The 16,209-nt window shown below is 38.2% G+C and overlaps 1 protein-coding gene across 3 annotated transcripts in view; it reads right to left on the bottom strand.

The window, feature by feature from the left end:
* MACROD2 (mono-ADP ribosylhydrolase 2) overlaps nt 1-16,209 on the bottom strand; it is an 840,112-nt gene that overhangs the window by 61,666 nt on the left and 762,237 nt on the right. For all 3 annotated transcript variants that reach the window (XM_051792687.1, XM_051792686.1, XM_051792688.1), the window contains exons 10-11: nt 13,128-13,169; nt 5,814-5,894 (exon numbers count right to left, since the gene is read on the bottom strand). In XM_051792687.1, coding sequence (XP_051648647.1) covers nt 5,814-5,894; nt 13,128-13,169 — 123 coding nt within the window. The remainder of the gene's footprint in view (nt 1-5,813; nt 5,895-13,127; nt 13,170-16,209) is intronic.

Here is a 16,209-nt window from a genome sequence, read left to right as displayed (position 1 = left end):
GCCACCCTTTAAATATAACCCATCTGCATTAAGGTGAAACGTTTCACAGGCATGTTTGATACACATGCTTCCCAGGGAACTTCTTCTGTAGTACTTTATCTTCATTTAACATTTTATTTAAGGATTAGGTCTAGTGGCAAAAAGAAGACAGCAACTTCTAAGCCATCTTAATAAGAAGGAGCACTTTTAAGGCTGAGTAAGTGACTGTGTGTTTTTTGAAGTATAATTACGTGTCTTGACGTTCATTTTTAGTAGATTATCAGTGGAGCAGAAATTCACTGAAGAATATGACTGCCCTGTGGGATGTAAAGAAGGAGTGTAGCTACAATTTATCAAATGATAAAGGCCTGCTTGCTATTAACTGCAGAACATTTAAAAACTAATCAGAAGTCAAAGCTAGTTAATATTAATTCATACCTTAGAGAGAAACAATCAGGCCTGCACAGTGTTGGAGGGCCTAAGAGAAGATGCTTTGTACCCCCCTGTGTAATGGTAGCACAGAGCAGCTGCTGTACACATCCCCCCAGCCCCAGAAAGGATGGAGCCCACATCAGCAGAATGCAGCATAAGCCAAGTGCTGTGGACTCTGGTGGTGGGTGCATACACTATATCTCTCCCCGTGAAGCTAGGGAGTGAGCAGCACAGCTGCAAAATTCATGGTATACTGTTGCCGTGGAATTTTGGTGCTGAAAAAATCTCCAGAGCAGTTAATTAGGGGTGAGATAAGAAAGGGTTTATTTGCCAAGGTTAAGATGTTACACGACATGCTCAGGCCGTGCCTGAGATGTTACATTTTATAATACCATCCATCCAATCCCAGATGTGTCCACCCTGTGGCCTTTACTCTGGACCGCCTCGGGGTCCACCCCCTGAGAAATGGGTCTGGGGGTTTTGGGACCCTCTGTTCATCCCACCTTCCTCTTCATCAGAGCACAAAGGGTACATAGTTACCTAATTCTTGACTGTATTCTGTGGTTTAGGCCCTGATATGCTGTTCTGCCAACAATCTAGGCCTTGCCTTGACAAAAGACTAAACATCTCTGCTGTGTTCAGGAGTAGGATTGATATAGGGAGCATAGAATGGGGTAAGAGGGCTAAGGAATGTATAAACAAGGGTGCTAGAGAAAGGGAAAGGGACAAGGGACAAAGGAGGGAGGGGTTGCTGCTTTTAAAACCTACTTATAAAACTTATAAGTCTTACAAATATTAGAAAAATAAAAAACCATTAGGGGCTTAAGGCATCAATACAAAGGAGAAGCAGGAGTTAAATGTGTTAATCTCACAATTAAAGGACTAAGCCTGAGTCTTACACACTGAGTTTTATTTTCTATTCCCAAAACTATGTGTTTTTTATCATTGCGTGAAAACATTTTTGGGAGAAGGGATGAGGAGCCAGGGTGTCTCCCTCTCAGTGAGCATCCTACTGAATGGCTCTGACCTGTTGGACCAATGAGTTGTCAAGATCAGACGCCATTTCATTTCACCTCATTTCTGCTGTGTACTCCAATCACCAGACTGACATCTCCCATGGACAGAGCATCCACCAAGTCATGCAGGTGCCTGCTGGTGAGCCTGGACTCCTGACACTGCCAAGCAACATTTCAGACATGTGATGTTACCCTTGAAAGACAAGAGCACAAAGTGTGATGACCCCATCAGGCGAAGGAACCAACTCTTATCAACTCTCTTAAAGGTGATTTGTGTTCATTTTGACCTTCCTGGCTTGGCTTATCCATCAAACTTTTCTCCTTCCCACCAAGTGAATGGAAAGCAGATAAAATTCATCCTGGATGAACAACTTGAACAGTCCAGCTCCTCACACAGACACTGAGCCTCAGCACAGGTGATCATGGGAGACCAACAGCCTATCAATCTATCAGGAGGAATCTGAGCATTCATCTGGGGAGTAGCATATGAGAAAAGCTGGAGCAAGACAACTTGCAGAGCTCTAGGTCTGTCTTCACATCCCTTGAAGGTCCTGACCTCAAGAGGGACAGAAACGGCTTTCGCTGCATGGATTGATAATTTTTCTGCCGGAAGAGGAGAAGATCAGGTATTTGTGCTGCTGTTACCAGATGTATTACTTATCTTTGACACAATATTGATCCGCACAGACCATGGTGGGAATGGATTGGGCAGCTCTTGGGCAGGCTCTATGTTATATCTGAGAAATCCCATAAAGAAGGAAAGGGCAAACAGTTTTGCTTATCCCACTATTGGGAAAATCTAATGCACACCCCATGCTGTTATTACATATGGGAGGATGTGTGGGGTGGTAGGTAAGAGAAATGAGGAGCATTTTAAATTTTTGGTTTTTTAGGCTTTTGTAGAAATGGTTTGCTTTTGCTTGGTGACAACAAATAGGATGAGAATGGGCGACCTGTGGCATTTGTGCCAACTCGTGGCCGCTACGCTGTGACAAGCACTGCCATTTTGTCTATGTAACTATTTTAGGATTGTGTTATGGAGCTACTGAAGTCAGACGTGCTTGGTTTTGTTTAGTGCCAAACACATCTTGCTCACCTGAGACTTTAAAATCACTCAATCATTGAATACACCTGACTGAGGGAAAGGCAAAATTATCTCTGGCTGCTTTTACTCTCCCAGGATGCAGGAAAGGGGAGGGAGGAAAAAAAAAGAAAATCACACTGCATGTTTGCACATGTAAAACCCGAAACACTGCAGGGAACCTGGGAGTAAAGGATGTTTCTCCAAGTATCCAGTCTATCCATTTCCCCAGATAGTATCCCTATAATGAAAAACTACCAAATACAGCCATTGACATGAGAATCTGCTGTGCAGTTCACACTTGCTTTTCTCTATCAACAATCTGGAGGCAGAGAACAATCTATCTAATAGTATAATAACAGACACCATTAATACTTTAGAGGTTCAACATAAAATTGCTTTCATTAGCATGTCAAGTGTTTATTTTAGCTTACTGCAAAACAAGCTCCTTTCATACAGCCACTTACTCAACTTCCCTTGATTGCAAAGAGGGTAATAATGAAGGAACCTACTTTCCCTGATCTTCTGTGAAGGTTTGTACATGCACTGAAAAGATATTGCTCTATTACCGCTAGCCAATGAACCAGCCTGGCATGCTGGAGAAAAATATTACAGCAGAAATATTACTGTGGAATAGGTTTTAGAGACTGCCACGAGGGCAGGCATGAGGCTGGTAAAATTGCAAGTTGTATTCCCATCTTCAGTCTAAAAGGACACTGACAACTAAGCAAAGGAAAATATATTGAGCTCTGCCTGTGCCTCAGCGTATATTTGTTAAATATTTTATTGCTAGTCATGTTACCAAGGGGAAAATAATATCTTATGTTAAATGTAAGTATCTTTGGACTTGCTTCTATTGCTAAAAGCTACGGGTTGGGTTTTTGTGGGCTTTTTTGTTTTGTTGGTTGTTTTTTTGTTTACTGTGGTTTTTTGGTTTTGTGATTTTTGCGTGGGTTTTTCTTCTTTTTTTTTTTTTTTTTAAACTTAAAGCATGTGAACTATCCCAAAGCCAAAACACACTGAACCATAAAGCACTTCAGTTTTACTGTGAAGGAAATTCAACCAAGTTGACCTCAGGAAGAGTTTGGCTTTATTATGTTTTATTCAAGACTGTTTATATGCCTTAGCTTTTCAGTAATTCTTTTTATTTTTAAAAGAAAATAAAACAAGAGAACAACGTAGCTTTTTGGAAGTGAAGACAAACTGCTACCTAAACAAAATTACTCAGACACGTAATTGTGGTTTATGTCACATAGTTGGAGTTTTCATAATCTCCAAGGCTCTCCATTAAAAGTTCTTTTAATTACTCAAAACCAACAGCTAATAATTAGATCAGGAGGAACTAAATCTTCTTCTCAGACAAATGTGTGCAAATCCCATTTACTTCAATGGAAATGGCTCACAGGTGTAATACATTAGACTCTAGCCACTCGGCAACCTTATAGGAATTCAGTGTCTGAAGCCCAACTGCTTGTCTCCTCTTCCAGAGGCACAGGTAATACCACAGAAATCCAATCCAGGTTTCTCCCCAGGCCCCTCAGCAAACACTTTAATTACTTATATTTCCCACATCACAACGACTCTCAAGTCTAAATTTAGACTTTCAATCCTAAACATTACAGGTCCAGTTCCTGCCTAAGGAGACGACGGCTCCGTCACCAGCTAGATTAAATCCTACAGCAGTGATTATGTTTTACAGACTTCAATTCTGCATCAGCAAAATCTACTGTATGGCATCAAATTCAAGGAGTTCAGGCATTTTACAGCTCAAGGATAATGCAATCATTCCCTTGCCATACTATTTACTTCACCCTTCCAATGCATTTATTTGTGCTCCATAAAGTGAACTGTAAGTCACCAGGAAACATAGACAGGCACAGGAAAATAGGAAACTGCATCTAGTGAGCCATGAAAATAGTGAAACAGCATAAGCAAATTTTCAAATGGAAGGAAAACCTCACAGTTTTGCAAAACTTTTTCCTGTTGCTTTGGGTTTTGGGGGTTTTTTTAAAGACACTGATACAATGAAAAGTTTTAGCCACATTCCATGTAAGAATATATCATAAAGCTATTATTGTTTCTCCTGTTCAGGAATATTGAAAGCGACAACACGATCCCACCCGCTGGTTAGCCTGCATACAAATGGACATGTGGTTTGTCATCGCTGAATTCTCTAATCCAAACATAAAATTGGTATTTTAATATCATCTAGGTTCAGTGTAGCATGAAAGGAAAGACACCCAGGCGGGATGAAATTTCTTGGGTCCCCCACACCTTCCCGGCGATGACAGCTATTGCTTTAAGTACTTGCTATTAACAACCAGTCACAATGTTAGTGACAGGATGTTACTAGCAGTTACTTAAAGTGATAGATGTTAACATTTTTCTGCTCTTTATGACTCACACTATACACCAGTCAGAATATTTTAGGAGCTGAACACACGGCGCTAGGTCAAAATGCTGAAGATTGTGGAGCCACTGGTTGAGGTGCAGAATGAGATGTGTCATTTGAGGAACATTAGGTCAAAGAGAATCCATGATAAGGAACTGTTATGGATTAAAGATTAAGGTTCATCCTTTTAAATGTTTCACAGAAGGGGAATTTTTTCAGCACTGGGGAGTTTTGCTCTTCCACATATCTGAGAGCCACGTGAAACTGTGCACTCTGAATATAAGTCTTTGATGTTAACATCTTTTAACAACTCTACTAATGAGATACAGATTAAAAAAAGATACTTTGATCCAATTTTAGAACAACACAGATCACATTTACCTCTGTACACATGGACAAGCTGCTCTGTGAAGACTCAAGTGCAGGAAGTACTTTTAGAGGAACAACACAATAGGCATAATCTGACCATGGAAACTACACTGCATAAGGTCTAGAGAAATAAACACTACGTGAAGGAAATGGATACAGCAAAAATTTCTTGTAGAAAACGAAAGTTGTGTTTTGCAGCAGCTACCAACTTAACCAACCAGACTATGACCCAAGCCCTGCACAACATGCACTACATTTGGTTTTATTAATTACGTAAAGTCAGAACAGGTTAGAGATAAAACAGCTGCAATTTATCAAGATGTATCAGCAGTTCCACCCATAAAAATAGCATTTATAACTGTGAATCTTCCTTGGGATGAAATATACTTCAGAAGACTTATGATCTAGGACAAAAAGAACTTTCCAAGTATGTGCAAACAGCATCATTAACCGAAAGTTTTCCAGTTCTTTCCTAAGAATTCAAAGTAAACTTTTCCAAATGTAAAACTGATTAATAGCTCTGAAAAACTGTCAGACCACCTACCTTCAGCATCATCCTGCAGATCCTCAGGCTGCTCTGCTTTGCTCTTTGTGGGAGATGGAGTTTGGCCTTTTTGTTCCAATCCTTATTTGAACATAAAAAATTACAAATTTATGTATATTACTTTTGAAACTGTTTTAGTTTATCAGAAATTATCCTGTGTGATACCACAACTATAAGTACATTTTATTTCAGCGCTCCATTCAGTACCCAATGCCTATCTTTCTTTATTAAAATTAATTGCTGCATCATTTGTTATAAAAGTTATAATAGGTATCTTTCAGTCCACAGTGAAGACAGCCGTGAAGAAAGCTCACACTGAAATAACATACTCCTTCACAAGCTCTTAATCTCTTCAGAAATAATAAAAAAATAATGTTGTAATTCCTAGTTCTAGACATAGTATATATTCTACTGCATTATGGAACCAAGGAGAAATAATCTGAACAAAATGATTTTTCCCTCTCAGCTCAATTTTCCATTCACGGTTGTAACACAGTAACAAATGAATATTGACTGAAATTAGTAATGAAATGAAAGGTAGAGAAGCAAGTTTGATAGTGAAGTAAAGTTAAGGAAATTAAAGCTTTACAAGATAGAAATGTTATGGCTAAAAAAATCCATTCCAACCAGTAAGTAAGGTGAAGATGGAGGAAAAGGAGTAAAACAAGTAACTGAGGCACAGTCACATGTGAGATCTCCCTTATTTGTAGGAACTGAAGTTCACAGTGTCTAATATCAGGTGATTAAACTTTAAAAACTATGAACTTTTTCTACAACATTTTCAAAATATCCTGTCATCTTTACATAAAGGATGAAATTACTATTTGTTTTCTATGATACACCTTGAGGCACAAACTGGTAGCACAGAAAGCCTGTTAGTAAAAAGAGAGGCCAAGCTCGAAATTAGGCAGAAAGGGTATTCATAAATTAAGACGTTTAACGAAAGCAGGTTCCCTAATTAAAACATTCTTCAAACATCATTGCTTAACAACGAAAGCAGTGACTGGCAGACAATTAAAACTCAATTCATTGCACCTACTGAATGTATTCAACCGCGACGGGAAAATGACTTTCTGTCATTAGACTTTCTGTTAAACCTTCTGATTCGTTGTGGTCAAAAGAAAACACAGTTTTGTGCATGATGCAAAGAAACCTTGACCACTTGTAACTGGGAAATTTAGAAAGAAGTGACCTCACTTGATTCACCCTTATTGCCTCACCATGAAAAAATGAGAATTATGGTATTACTTCAAACTGATTGGCTAATTAATAACTGGGAAAAAACTATCTACATGTGTATTATATATTGCTTAAGTGTTCTGAAAACTCCCAGGGTCTCTTCTGCTGTCACACATAGCCCTCTCAATGATCTACTCTTTATGCTGGAGTTTCTTAAGAGATATTTTGGCAACCAGATACCTCATAAAGAACTCTGCTCTGCTAAGAGCAGTAGATTCTCCCCTTTTATCTTCTACCCTTCCACAATTACATATATCTAGAACCAAAGTGCTGAAAGTTTCAAACCAGGAAGTATGAAAGTAGTAAGTGAGGATGTGGAAAGGGAATTTGCAGGGCCAAGGGGTAGTTGGACTCTACTGTTGGTAGGTAATCCTTGTGGGTCCTTTCCAAATGAGGGTATTCTATGATTCTGTGAACATTGTGTTCATTCAAGAGACAGAAAACAGAGCGAATCGTTGGCTTTGCATGGAGCCCAGGGAAGAAAGAAACATCATCCTGCCTGCCCTCCTGAGAAACTGGTTATTCTGTACTTATGCTCAAAAAACCCAGAAGAACTACGGATTGGAAAGGTGGCAGGGTAGCTCAAAATGTCAATAAAAATTCCAAAATGCGGATCTGGATGTGAGTAATTAAATTCCATCTCACTTGCTTAATTTTAAGTAATGAGTATTATGCAAAAAAACGCACAAACAACGAAAGACCAAAATGAACATTGATCTTACAAATTTCTATTAGAATGGAATTTCTCTTTCTTTCTAGAACTCCTTACAGCTCATGGTATGAATTTACCCTTAGCAATTGGTAAATAAAGCCAGTTACTGCAGAGTAGAACAAGCTTTGAGGTTTGGCTTGGTACCAGGTGGTAGAGTGTTCCTGACAGCACCTAATACAGGACATGTCATGTGTCATGTCATCATGTTTGCTCATCTAAATTTGAAATTAAAACACAATATTTTGAGGAAAACAGGAGTTTTCAAGTGCTAAGAGGAATTTCTTTCTGGAGTGGTGAAAATGTAAGAGTAACCACCAGAAATACCGTGGGGAAAAATACAGGCGAAAGCTGCCAAATAAAGACACGCTTTGTCAACCCTTTAAGGGGGTTCCTCAGGAGCAATGCTGATAGAGGCCAACAAGAATTTCAATACAAAAGAGAGATCCTGTAAATAACCGGACTTGTAAAGACTGATTCCTGCCAACACTCTCTTTTAAAAAATAACTTGAGTATTTATAGTGGACCATACCAACATATGGCTTCTTTGGTTCCAATGCCACTCTGAACTTTCTGCTACATTCTCTCTTTTGGTTGAGAATGGTTCACACCAGGGGACTGAATCAATAGAAATGCTTCAATCAACACTTGCCCCTCTAGTGATGAATTTTATCATCCAACCAATCTGTGAAGCTTCCTCCAGTCCCACATGTCAAATGTCAATCAAGTTTAAGTGCAAATGTCCAGCCTGGTCTTTCAGGACTATCTGAATACATTAGATAATGTAACCAACATCTTAATTGACAGCACAAAGAAGGAGAGGAAGGAGGGCATGCATTCAGAGAAGTCAGAACTGTTACTATCTCAAAAGAAATGATCTTTTTGCACTCTATAAAGAACCTTCAAAATGCTCACAAAAGGATGTAAAGGCAGCATCTCAGGAGAATAAGATTTCAATCACAATTTCACTTCTTTTCAGCAGAAATCCCTCATTCCAGAGACAGAAAAGGACTTGCTTGGGCTTCAAAATAAAATCTTTTTATCATGCTCAAAATACAACTCTTAAGCCTTTCAGCTCTCCAATTGTATGTATGTCCTTCATGATAGTTAGCCAAATATTACAGCATTTTGTCTGCAAATTTCTGATTAAAAACAGCACATCTAGACAGGTGTCTGAACTGATCATATTAAAAGCTTTTCCAATTGTGATCACTTGTGCAAAAAGGTTTCTGAGCTCTACCACTGGGAGAAATGTTTCTTCTTTATAGGCTAATTCAGAGTGTCAACAAGTCACTTAAGTCTCACAGTCTGTCTGCAAGCAACCTACTCCCAAAATCCCTCACAACTTTCAAATTTGCCTGGTTGCAAGTGATTGCTATTTTCATCTCAGGAAAATGGAGATTATTCCTCCAAAAAACAATATCCAGGTGTAAGAGTGTGCACACAGTGGAACAAATAAAGAAATTCTGTATTTATACAGCCTGATTATAGCAGGGCTTTCCTCATTAGTGTGAATGAGATCCTTCCTCTTGCTGTTCTAGATGGCTGTGGCTTGTAAGTAATCATAGGTGGCTAATTAGGATGGTCAGGATAGAAACAGGATAACCAGCAGGGCATTTACTAGGAACAACTATTTGATGGGAAATGACAGTAGTGTGGCAACAGACATACAGCTGAGGTTAAAAGGTTTGTGGTACCTGGCAGAGAGTGAAGCTGAACAGGCTGAGGAAGAATACAGATTGGGAACTGAAACTCTTTCCTGTATGTTTATTTTTTCATTAATCTTTTTTTTTTTTTTTAATAGAAAGAGAATTAACTGATGACAGTGCATAATAATGTGATACTACTTTGTAAGAAACTCCTAAGTAGCACATGCTTCTGTAATTTCCCCACGCAGTCCATAATTCTGGCAGTATTAGGGTTTATTTCACACACTTCTGGGCATGGATATGTGAATCTATGGGTATAAAAGCGAAGTCCTTCAGAAGTTAAAGTTTAGAATAATCTCCTCTTAATAGAGCTTAAAACATTAAAGCATTGTGACTCTGCAGTATTAAATCACTGAAGATAAAGGTAGACAAGATTACTGAGTCATCTGGTCCTTCTCTTGGCTTATGCAGGAAATCATTTACAAAAGAAAGCTGAGATGCAGAACTGCACAGGTTTGTACCCACTATTACTCTATCTGCCCTTTTGACTCAAACCATTCTAACAGCAACTGCATGACATATGATAAGATTAGAGCACTTCGAATTAAATGGTGCCATTAAGTCAGCAGCTGCTCCAAGACACAGTATCCAGAATAACACACTGATGGGTTAAAATCCCATGAGTCAAATGCCATTAAAAGAGTGGTGTTGAGTGTGTATATTTAAAGAGACTGGATTATTTTTATTTTTAAATGTTTGTCTTATTCTAGTATGTCCAATATATGCAGTGACGTTATGTGATTAACTTGCTAAAATGATCGTTTGTGGTTGTTGATTTGATAGCATTAATGTAGATATTAATGGATATTATCTGGCAGATATAATTGAGATATTCCCTTATTTATTTTTAAGAGGAATCATAGAAAGAAAGGCCTTTCTGTGTGTAATGAGATATTTTCACTTCAGGGTGGTAGAAACACAAGACAGATTACTTTCATAATGCATTTATCACTCAATAATACACATATTTGGTCATCTGTTATTCCTTACTCCCAGTTAATTCTCTTTTCCTAAGGCTTAATCTGGTGTGCACTGAAGCCAGTGGACCTATTCCCACTGCCTTCAGCTGTCACCAAATCAGGATCAGTTTTTTTTCCTCTAATTCTTGAAACCAGGTTTAAACTAGAACTGATTCTGTAACCTCCACCTCATCATCCAACTGCATTCTCCAAAGTGTTTGTGACCCTGTGTCTCTCCATGATTTCTCTTGGTTTAATATTGGCCCTCAGAAACAGCCAGCCAAAAGGAAGTTGAAGGCACTGGAATTTAGGTAAGATTTAGAAGATTTCAATCTCTGACAAAGGTCCTACACATGCATGTACTCTGCAACATGCGCTCTCCAGGAATTGAATATTTCTTTTTCACCGCAAACACAAGAATTGGAGAAAAGGCCTCAAAGCAGATTGGATATGGGCAGCTCAAAAAACCAGGGTCATCAATATTGGTGCCAACTGCTGACTCCATCTGCTGCAGTCATGACCCATGAAGTCAAGTGGAATGAAGAATGATTATTCAATTAATATCTTGAAGTGATGACTAGAAGTTACTACTCTATTTTTCCCCTTTGAACATTAAAAAGCAGATATCCTTCAAACTGGTAAAAATCCGAGTATAAAAATGAGAAGTCCCCTCAGTGTAGAAATTATGTATATATTTATAGTTCCAGTAAACATATCCTACAATCATTAAAAAGGCCATACAGAAATAGGTCAAAATGGAACAACTTTTGTATATCTGCAACACTACTGGAGCAGATATACAAAAAAAATACTTATTTTTAGCCATGTAGGCATTGATTGCTGACAGCCAAGGCACTGATTACCAAAATATAACCAACTGATAAAAAAATAATCAAGGATGTGCTGACAAAGCTCATAGCAGACCTGTGAGGACAGTTTTGATCTCATCTATCTCATACACACAAAGAAAGAGACAGGTAGAGAAATATCTTCCTCAAATGACTTAATTCAGTGGTAATTTCCCAGAGTGGCTATGTAGTTTTACCTAAATTAATGAAGCTGTGAAAGATACAAGGCAAAAAAGAAGAGACTGGCTATTAGTGGAATTGTACTTCTTTTTAATTCTAATTTAAAACGCTTTTTAAAAAAAGTCTCCACTAATGTAATTTGCATCATCTCCATAAAAACAAGAAGGCAAAAATGCAAAATAAATTCACTTACAAAAGTATACATGCCATGATAACTATAAAAAATGTATTTGGAAATGTTAGATGAATGCTGAAAACTTAACTGTAGGGTTATCTTTGGCAAATGTTTGCTGTATAAGGACGGCCTTTATTTTTCTACTTTTATGTATGTACATACAACTATATCAATTACACTAATTGTATTAAAATTTCTAAAAGTTCCTATCCAGTAATCTTGACACCAAAAAGTAATTATAATTATATGTAATAAAATCAACAGGCCAGAACAGCCATAAAAGAATGTGCTAATCCATCAGCATAACACATATCTATCCGTGTATATCCATGTTTTCACATCTATGCATATGAACCATTCTTCAAGTATTTCTAATTTCTAAGCTAATTAACTGGTTGCATAAATCATCATAATCCATTTGTCTTTAGGACAATCTTGCCAATTTAAGCAGCCAGCACACTGCTTCAAAAGCTTTTACCTCTGTTTTCTGGCTGGTGTATCTCTGCCTTTCTCCACGTGGTTCTCCTTTCTGATCCCATATTTTTTCATAAAGAGAACTGGATGTTCCTGCACAGTCACTGGACTACAATGGGATCAGTGTCACAGAGACCTAGGGGGATGGTGCACATGCCTGGTGCTGTCAAGGATGGGTACTAGCTGGTTTGGAAGGAGAGGCAGAGGAGCACAGGGAGCCATGCTGCACATAAAAGGAGGTCCTTCAGAAATCCATGTGGAACGAGAGATGTTCACTGAGAAGCTCTAGGTGAGGTCAGCAGGGAAAGTAACACAGTGTGCTGTGGTGGAAGCCTGTTACAAAAAACCTGATCAAGAAGATTAAGTGGATGAAGCTCTCTAGAAAAAACTAGCAGAAGTCTTCTGAATAGAAGTTTTTGTCCTCATGGCAGTTACCTAATCCTCTGTCCTCTCCTTTTCCTGTTCCTTGGCCCTTTCTTCCCCTTATACCTGACGGTCATTTCCATTTCAAGTCTCTCTGCATCCACAAACCCTAAACACTGACACTTGTTTTATACAGCAAACTAGAAGGATGAGGAAAAAACTCTGAAATATTGTCTAACCAAGTTCAATGTATTTAAGAGTTTGCGGGAGAATTTTGCTACTGTTTCCATTGCAAACAAATCATGACCACTAATCAGAATGGCAAATGACTCAAGAATTGCTCTATTCACACCTTCTTACAGACAAAGAAACTGAAGAATGGTAATTATTTCCCATTCATGTTCAAACTAGATATTGATAAAAAGTAACCCAGAGGACATTAAAAAGGTAGTCTCAGCCAGTCTTATCATGGACTATCTACTCTCAGGGATGGTTTACTCTAATTTTGTGCTAAAAATTAGAGATGACGGTTATAACATTGGCCACAGATGATCAGCACTGCTTATCTCAACCAAGGCAATTAGTTTCCAGATTTTTTTCCGTTTGGTTTATGCTTTGGAGAACGGATATATTTTAGCATAAAATATTCTTTACTGACCTGTCTCTTCAGTCAGCTCAGTCCCTTCTTCATTAGCATCATCTGTCAAAAAAAATGGAAAGAAAATGGTCACTAAGAATACCAGCAAACATCTAGAATGAAATATTCCACGTTTCAAATTGCCCATATCTTAGTTCACCTGCTCCCATTTAACATTTTGCAGTGAAATCTGGAGGTGGATGAGAAAAGGAAGGTCTTACACTAGACTGGTTACTACTAGATACAGGAAATGTAGGGAATAAAGACAGGGAATAAAATTCTGCATAATTTACAGAATTCTGAAAATAAGACATGTACAAAATGAAATTGCATTCCCTTTCCTAGCAGAGTTTTTTGTTTACTTGACAAGTTTCAGTTTGCTTTGTTTCCCTAGAACAACTGGCTATGCTAAGAAGAGGACTAACTTCCCAGAAGTCATATCATATCATGAATTACTATAACTTTGCCAGACAGGACTTTGGTTTAAGACCAAAATGATTCTGCGAAGACCAAACTTGGGCTAGCCAGGAACAGAGCACTTGTAGTCATTAAGCTGACAGATAAAGAAGGCAGATTCCTTTTGCAAAAAACTTACATCCTGGTAACAAAATAATTTCTTACCACAAGTTGTTTTGCCAAGGGAAAAAAAAATTATTAGCTTTAGTTAACATCTTGGTAATTCAGTGTTCCAGAGCCTTAATCATCTAATGGAGAGCTTACTGATCAAAGAAGTTTATGTCAACTATGTTCTTGATTCATACAGACTCCATTTATATTCTTCAAATAGAGCTGGTGGGGGACTTTTATATTGAGGGAATGCTTTAAACTGACAGAGGGCAGGTTTAAATTAGATTTAACTTAGATATTAGGAAGAAATTCTTCCCTGTGAGGATGGTGAGGCCCTGGCACAGGTTGCCCAGAGAAGCTGTGGCTGCCCCATCCCTGGAAGTGTTCAAGGCCAGGTTGGATGGAGCTCTGAGCAACCTGGTCTAGTGGAAGGTGTCCCTGCCCATAGCAGGGGGTTGGAACCAGATAGTCTTTAATTTCCCTTTCAACCCAAGCCATTTTGCCTCTCTGCTTTGGGCATGTGCAAATTGTGCAGCAAGCCTACAATTTTTGTCTAAATCTTAACATCTTTCAAACTTGCATATGTGCATATTATGACCCACCACCATTTGAACCAAAGGGAGCTTTGCAATATTATGAGCAATGGTAATGGAAACTAACAGCAATATTTAGGTCCTGATTTACACCATAAACTCTGCTGAGATCCAAATGCTGTGACACAGGCTAGGAGGACTAAACTTTTGCTTTCATCACGATTTAGAGCCTGAAACTTTAAGTAGCATGAGAACAGAACAACTGGTTAATAATAGAGACCTCCTCTGGGAATTATGTTCTCTATAAGCAATAAAATCATGAGCGTGAGAATTTTCATGGATGTTTTTGAATCTACAGTAGATGGATCTGCATCTATCCTTCTCCCCCTTCAGTCTCATTCCAACTCATGATCTGGAGGGCGGAGCTTCCAAATGCCACTAAATAACATAAATGATATTTCTCTTGAAGACACTTTTGTCTGGCCCAAAGGATCAGGACTGAAAAAAGTCACTGCACACCTTACTTCCTTTTTCCTTATTCTGCAAACAACTGTTTTGGAGGTGGAAAAGGCACATAGGCCTCTACTGTACAAATGTAAATTTGTACACAGAAACCTTAAGGAATTCTGACAAGTAATTTTTAAGATAAGAAAATGAAAGCTCTTGTTAAAGCCCATAAGAATTCTGCCATTGACTTCAATGGAGCCAGGATTTTCAACTGGAGTTCTGACATTCTTCAGCAAACCACTCAGAAAACATTTGGTTAACATAGAGATTATTAATTATTCAGTTTCCAATAACATGTTCTTTCCATGGAAGCGTTTATAATGAAACCAGCATGACAAAATTTCAAATTAATCTAAGACTTGACATTAAATCAGCAGAATATAATATCTTAACATACATATATCACCTGGTCTTCCATGGAAATTCTTAATTATAGTTCTGTAAGTGACTTGGAACACAAAATTCCCAAAGCAACAGAATAGCTTCTAAGCTGGTGATAATGGACACAGACAAGAAATCTGATGTTATTAAAAAGTAGGGAAGTCATTATGCAATATAATTACGAAGAGGCAAAGACTGCTTTTGTCAACTAATTGTGAATTAAAGGCTGGAGGTTTCTTCTGGGAAAAGGAACCTAAGGCTCATTGAAAGGCAGTGAAGTCACTACATCATTTCTGAGAATGGAAGTTGGGCTCTGAATTGCTTGGTGACGTGATATCTGGGTCATTGTGATGCCTTTGAAAAATTTACCCCAATCTGGATCTAAATCTGAGTTTCACTTTGGCACACAGCAGTCCCCAGCCATTTCATGTGTCTATAATTCTTACTCTCTCACTATTAATGCATCTGGTGGAAGCGTTTCCCTGTTAAATAGAAAGCAGTCTCTTTCCCTGACCTTGGTGTGGCTGACTGAAGTGATAAACACCATGTTTAGCTGACAGAGCTCTATGCCAAAACCAATTATTTGAGACAAAACCCAGTGTTTTAGAAGTCTATATCCAAAATTCATTCACCTTCCCTCTCAAAAAAAAAATGATTTTACAGGCAGTTTCTTGGTTACTGGTTCTGAAGAAATAAAAGAAAGTAAAAATATTTTTTACCGAAGCTCTACGTGCCTAATAGAAAGCAAACTCAGTGCCAAGATTGCTATAAATTAGATTTGTTACACCTAGTTTTGTTTGTTTGGGTTTTTTTTTTTATTCCCTATACATTTTCTTACCCCATCCAGAGGAAACCTTCTAGAGGTTTGCTTTGGTTTGGAATATGCATCAAATATGCACCGGTCAATCCCAAAGCAAAATTGAGTAAAACCACAGAAGAACCCAAGAGTGAATCTTTGACAGCAGCAAACACTTCCTTAAAGACATATTGTCAATATTTCTTATCCAAAATCCCCCATTGGAAAGACCAGAGGTGAGATTCTCTGTACCTCTCACCCTTGAAAAATAAGTGACTAGGAAAACAGGCTCTAGTCTGCAGACACATCTTCCCACTCT

This window comes from Manacus candei, unplaced genomic scaffold (assembly GCF_025592945.1).
Source record: "Manacus candei isolate 608988 ecotype Guabito, Panama unplaced genomic scaffold, ASM2559294v1 h1tg000035l, whole genome shotgun sequence".
Classification (NCBI taxonomy): domain Eukaryota; kingdom Metazoa; phylum Chordata; class Aves; order Passeriformes; family Pipridae; genus Manacus; species Manacus candei.
Note: the sequence above shows the minus strand (reverse complement) of the source record. Positions and strands in the feature narration are given on the sequence as shown.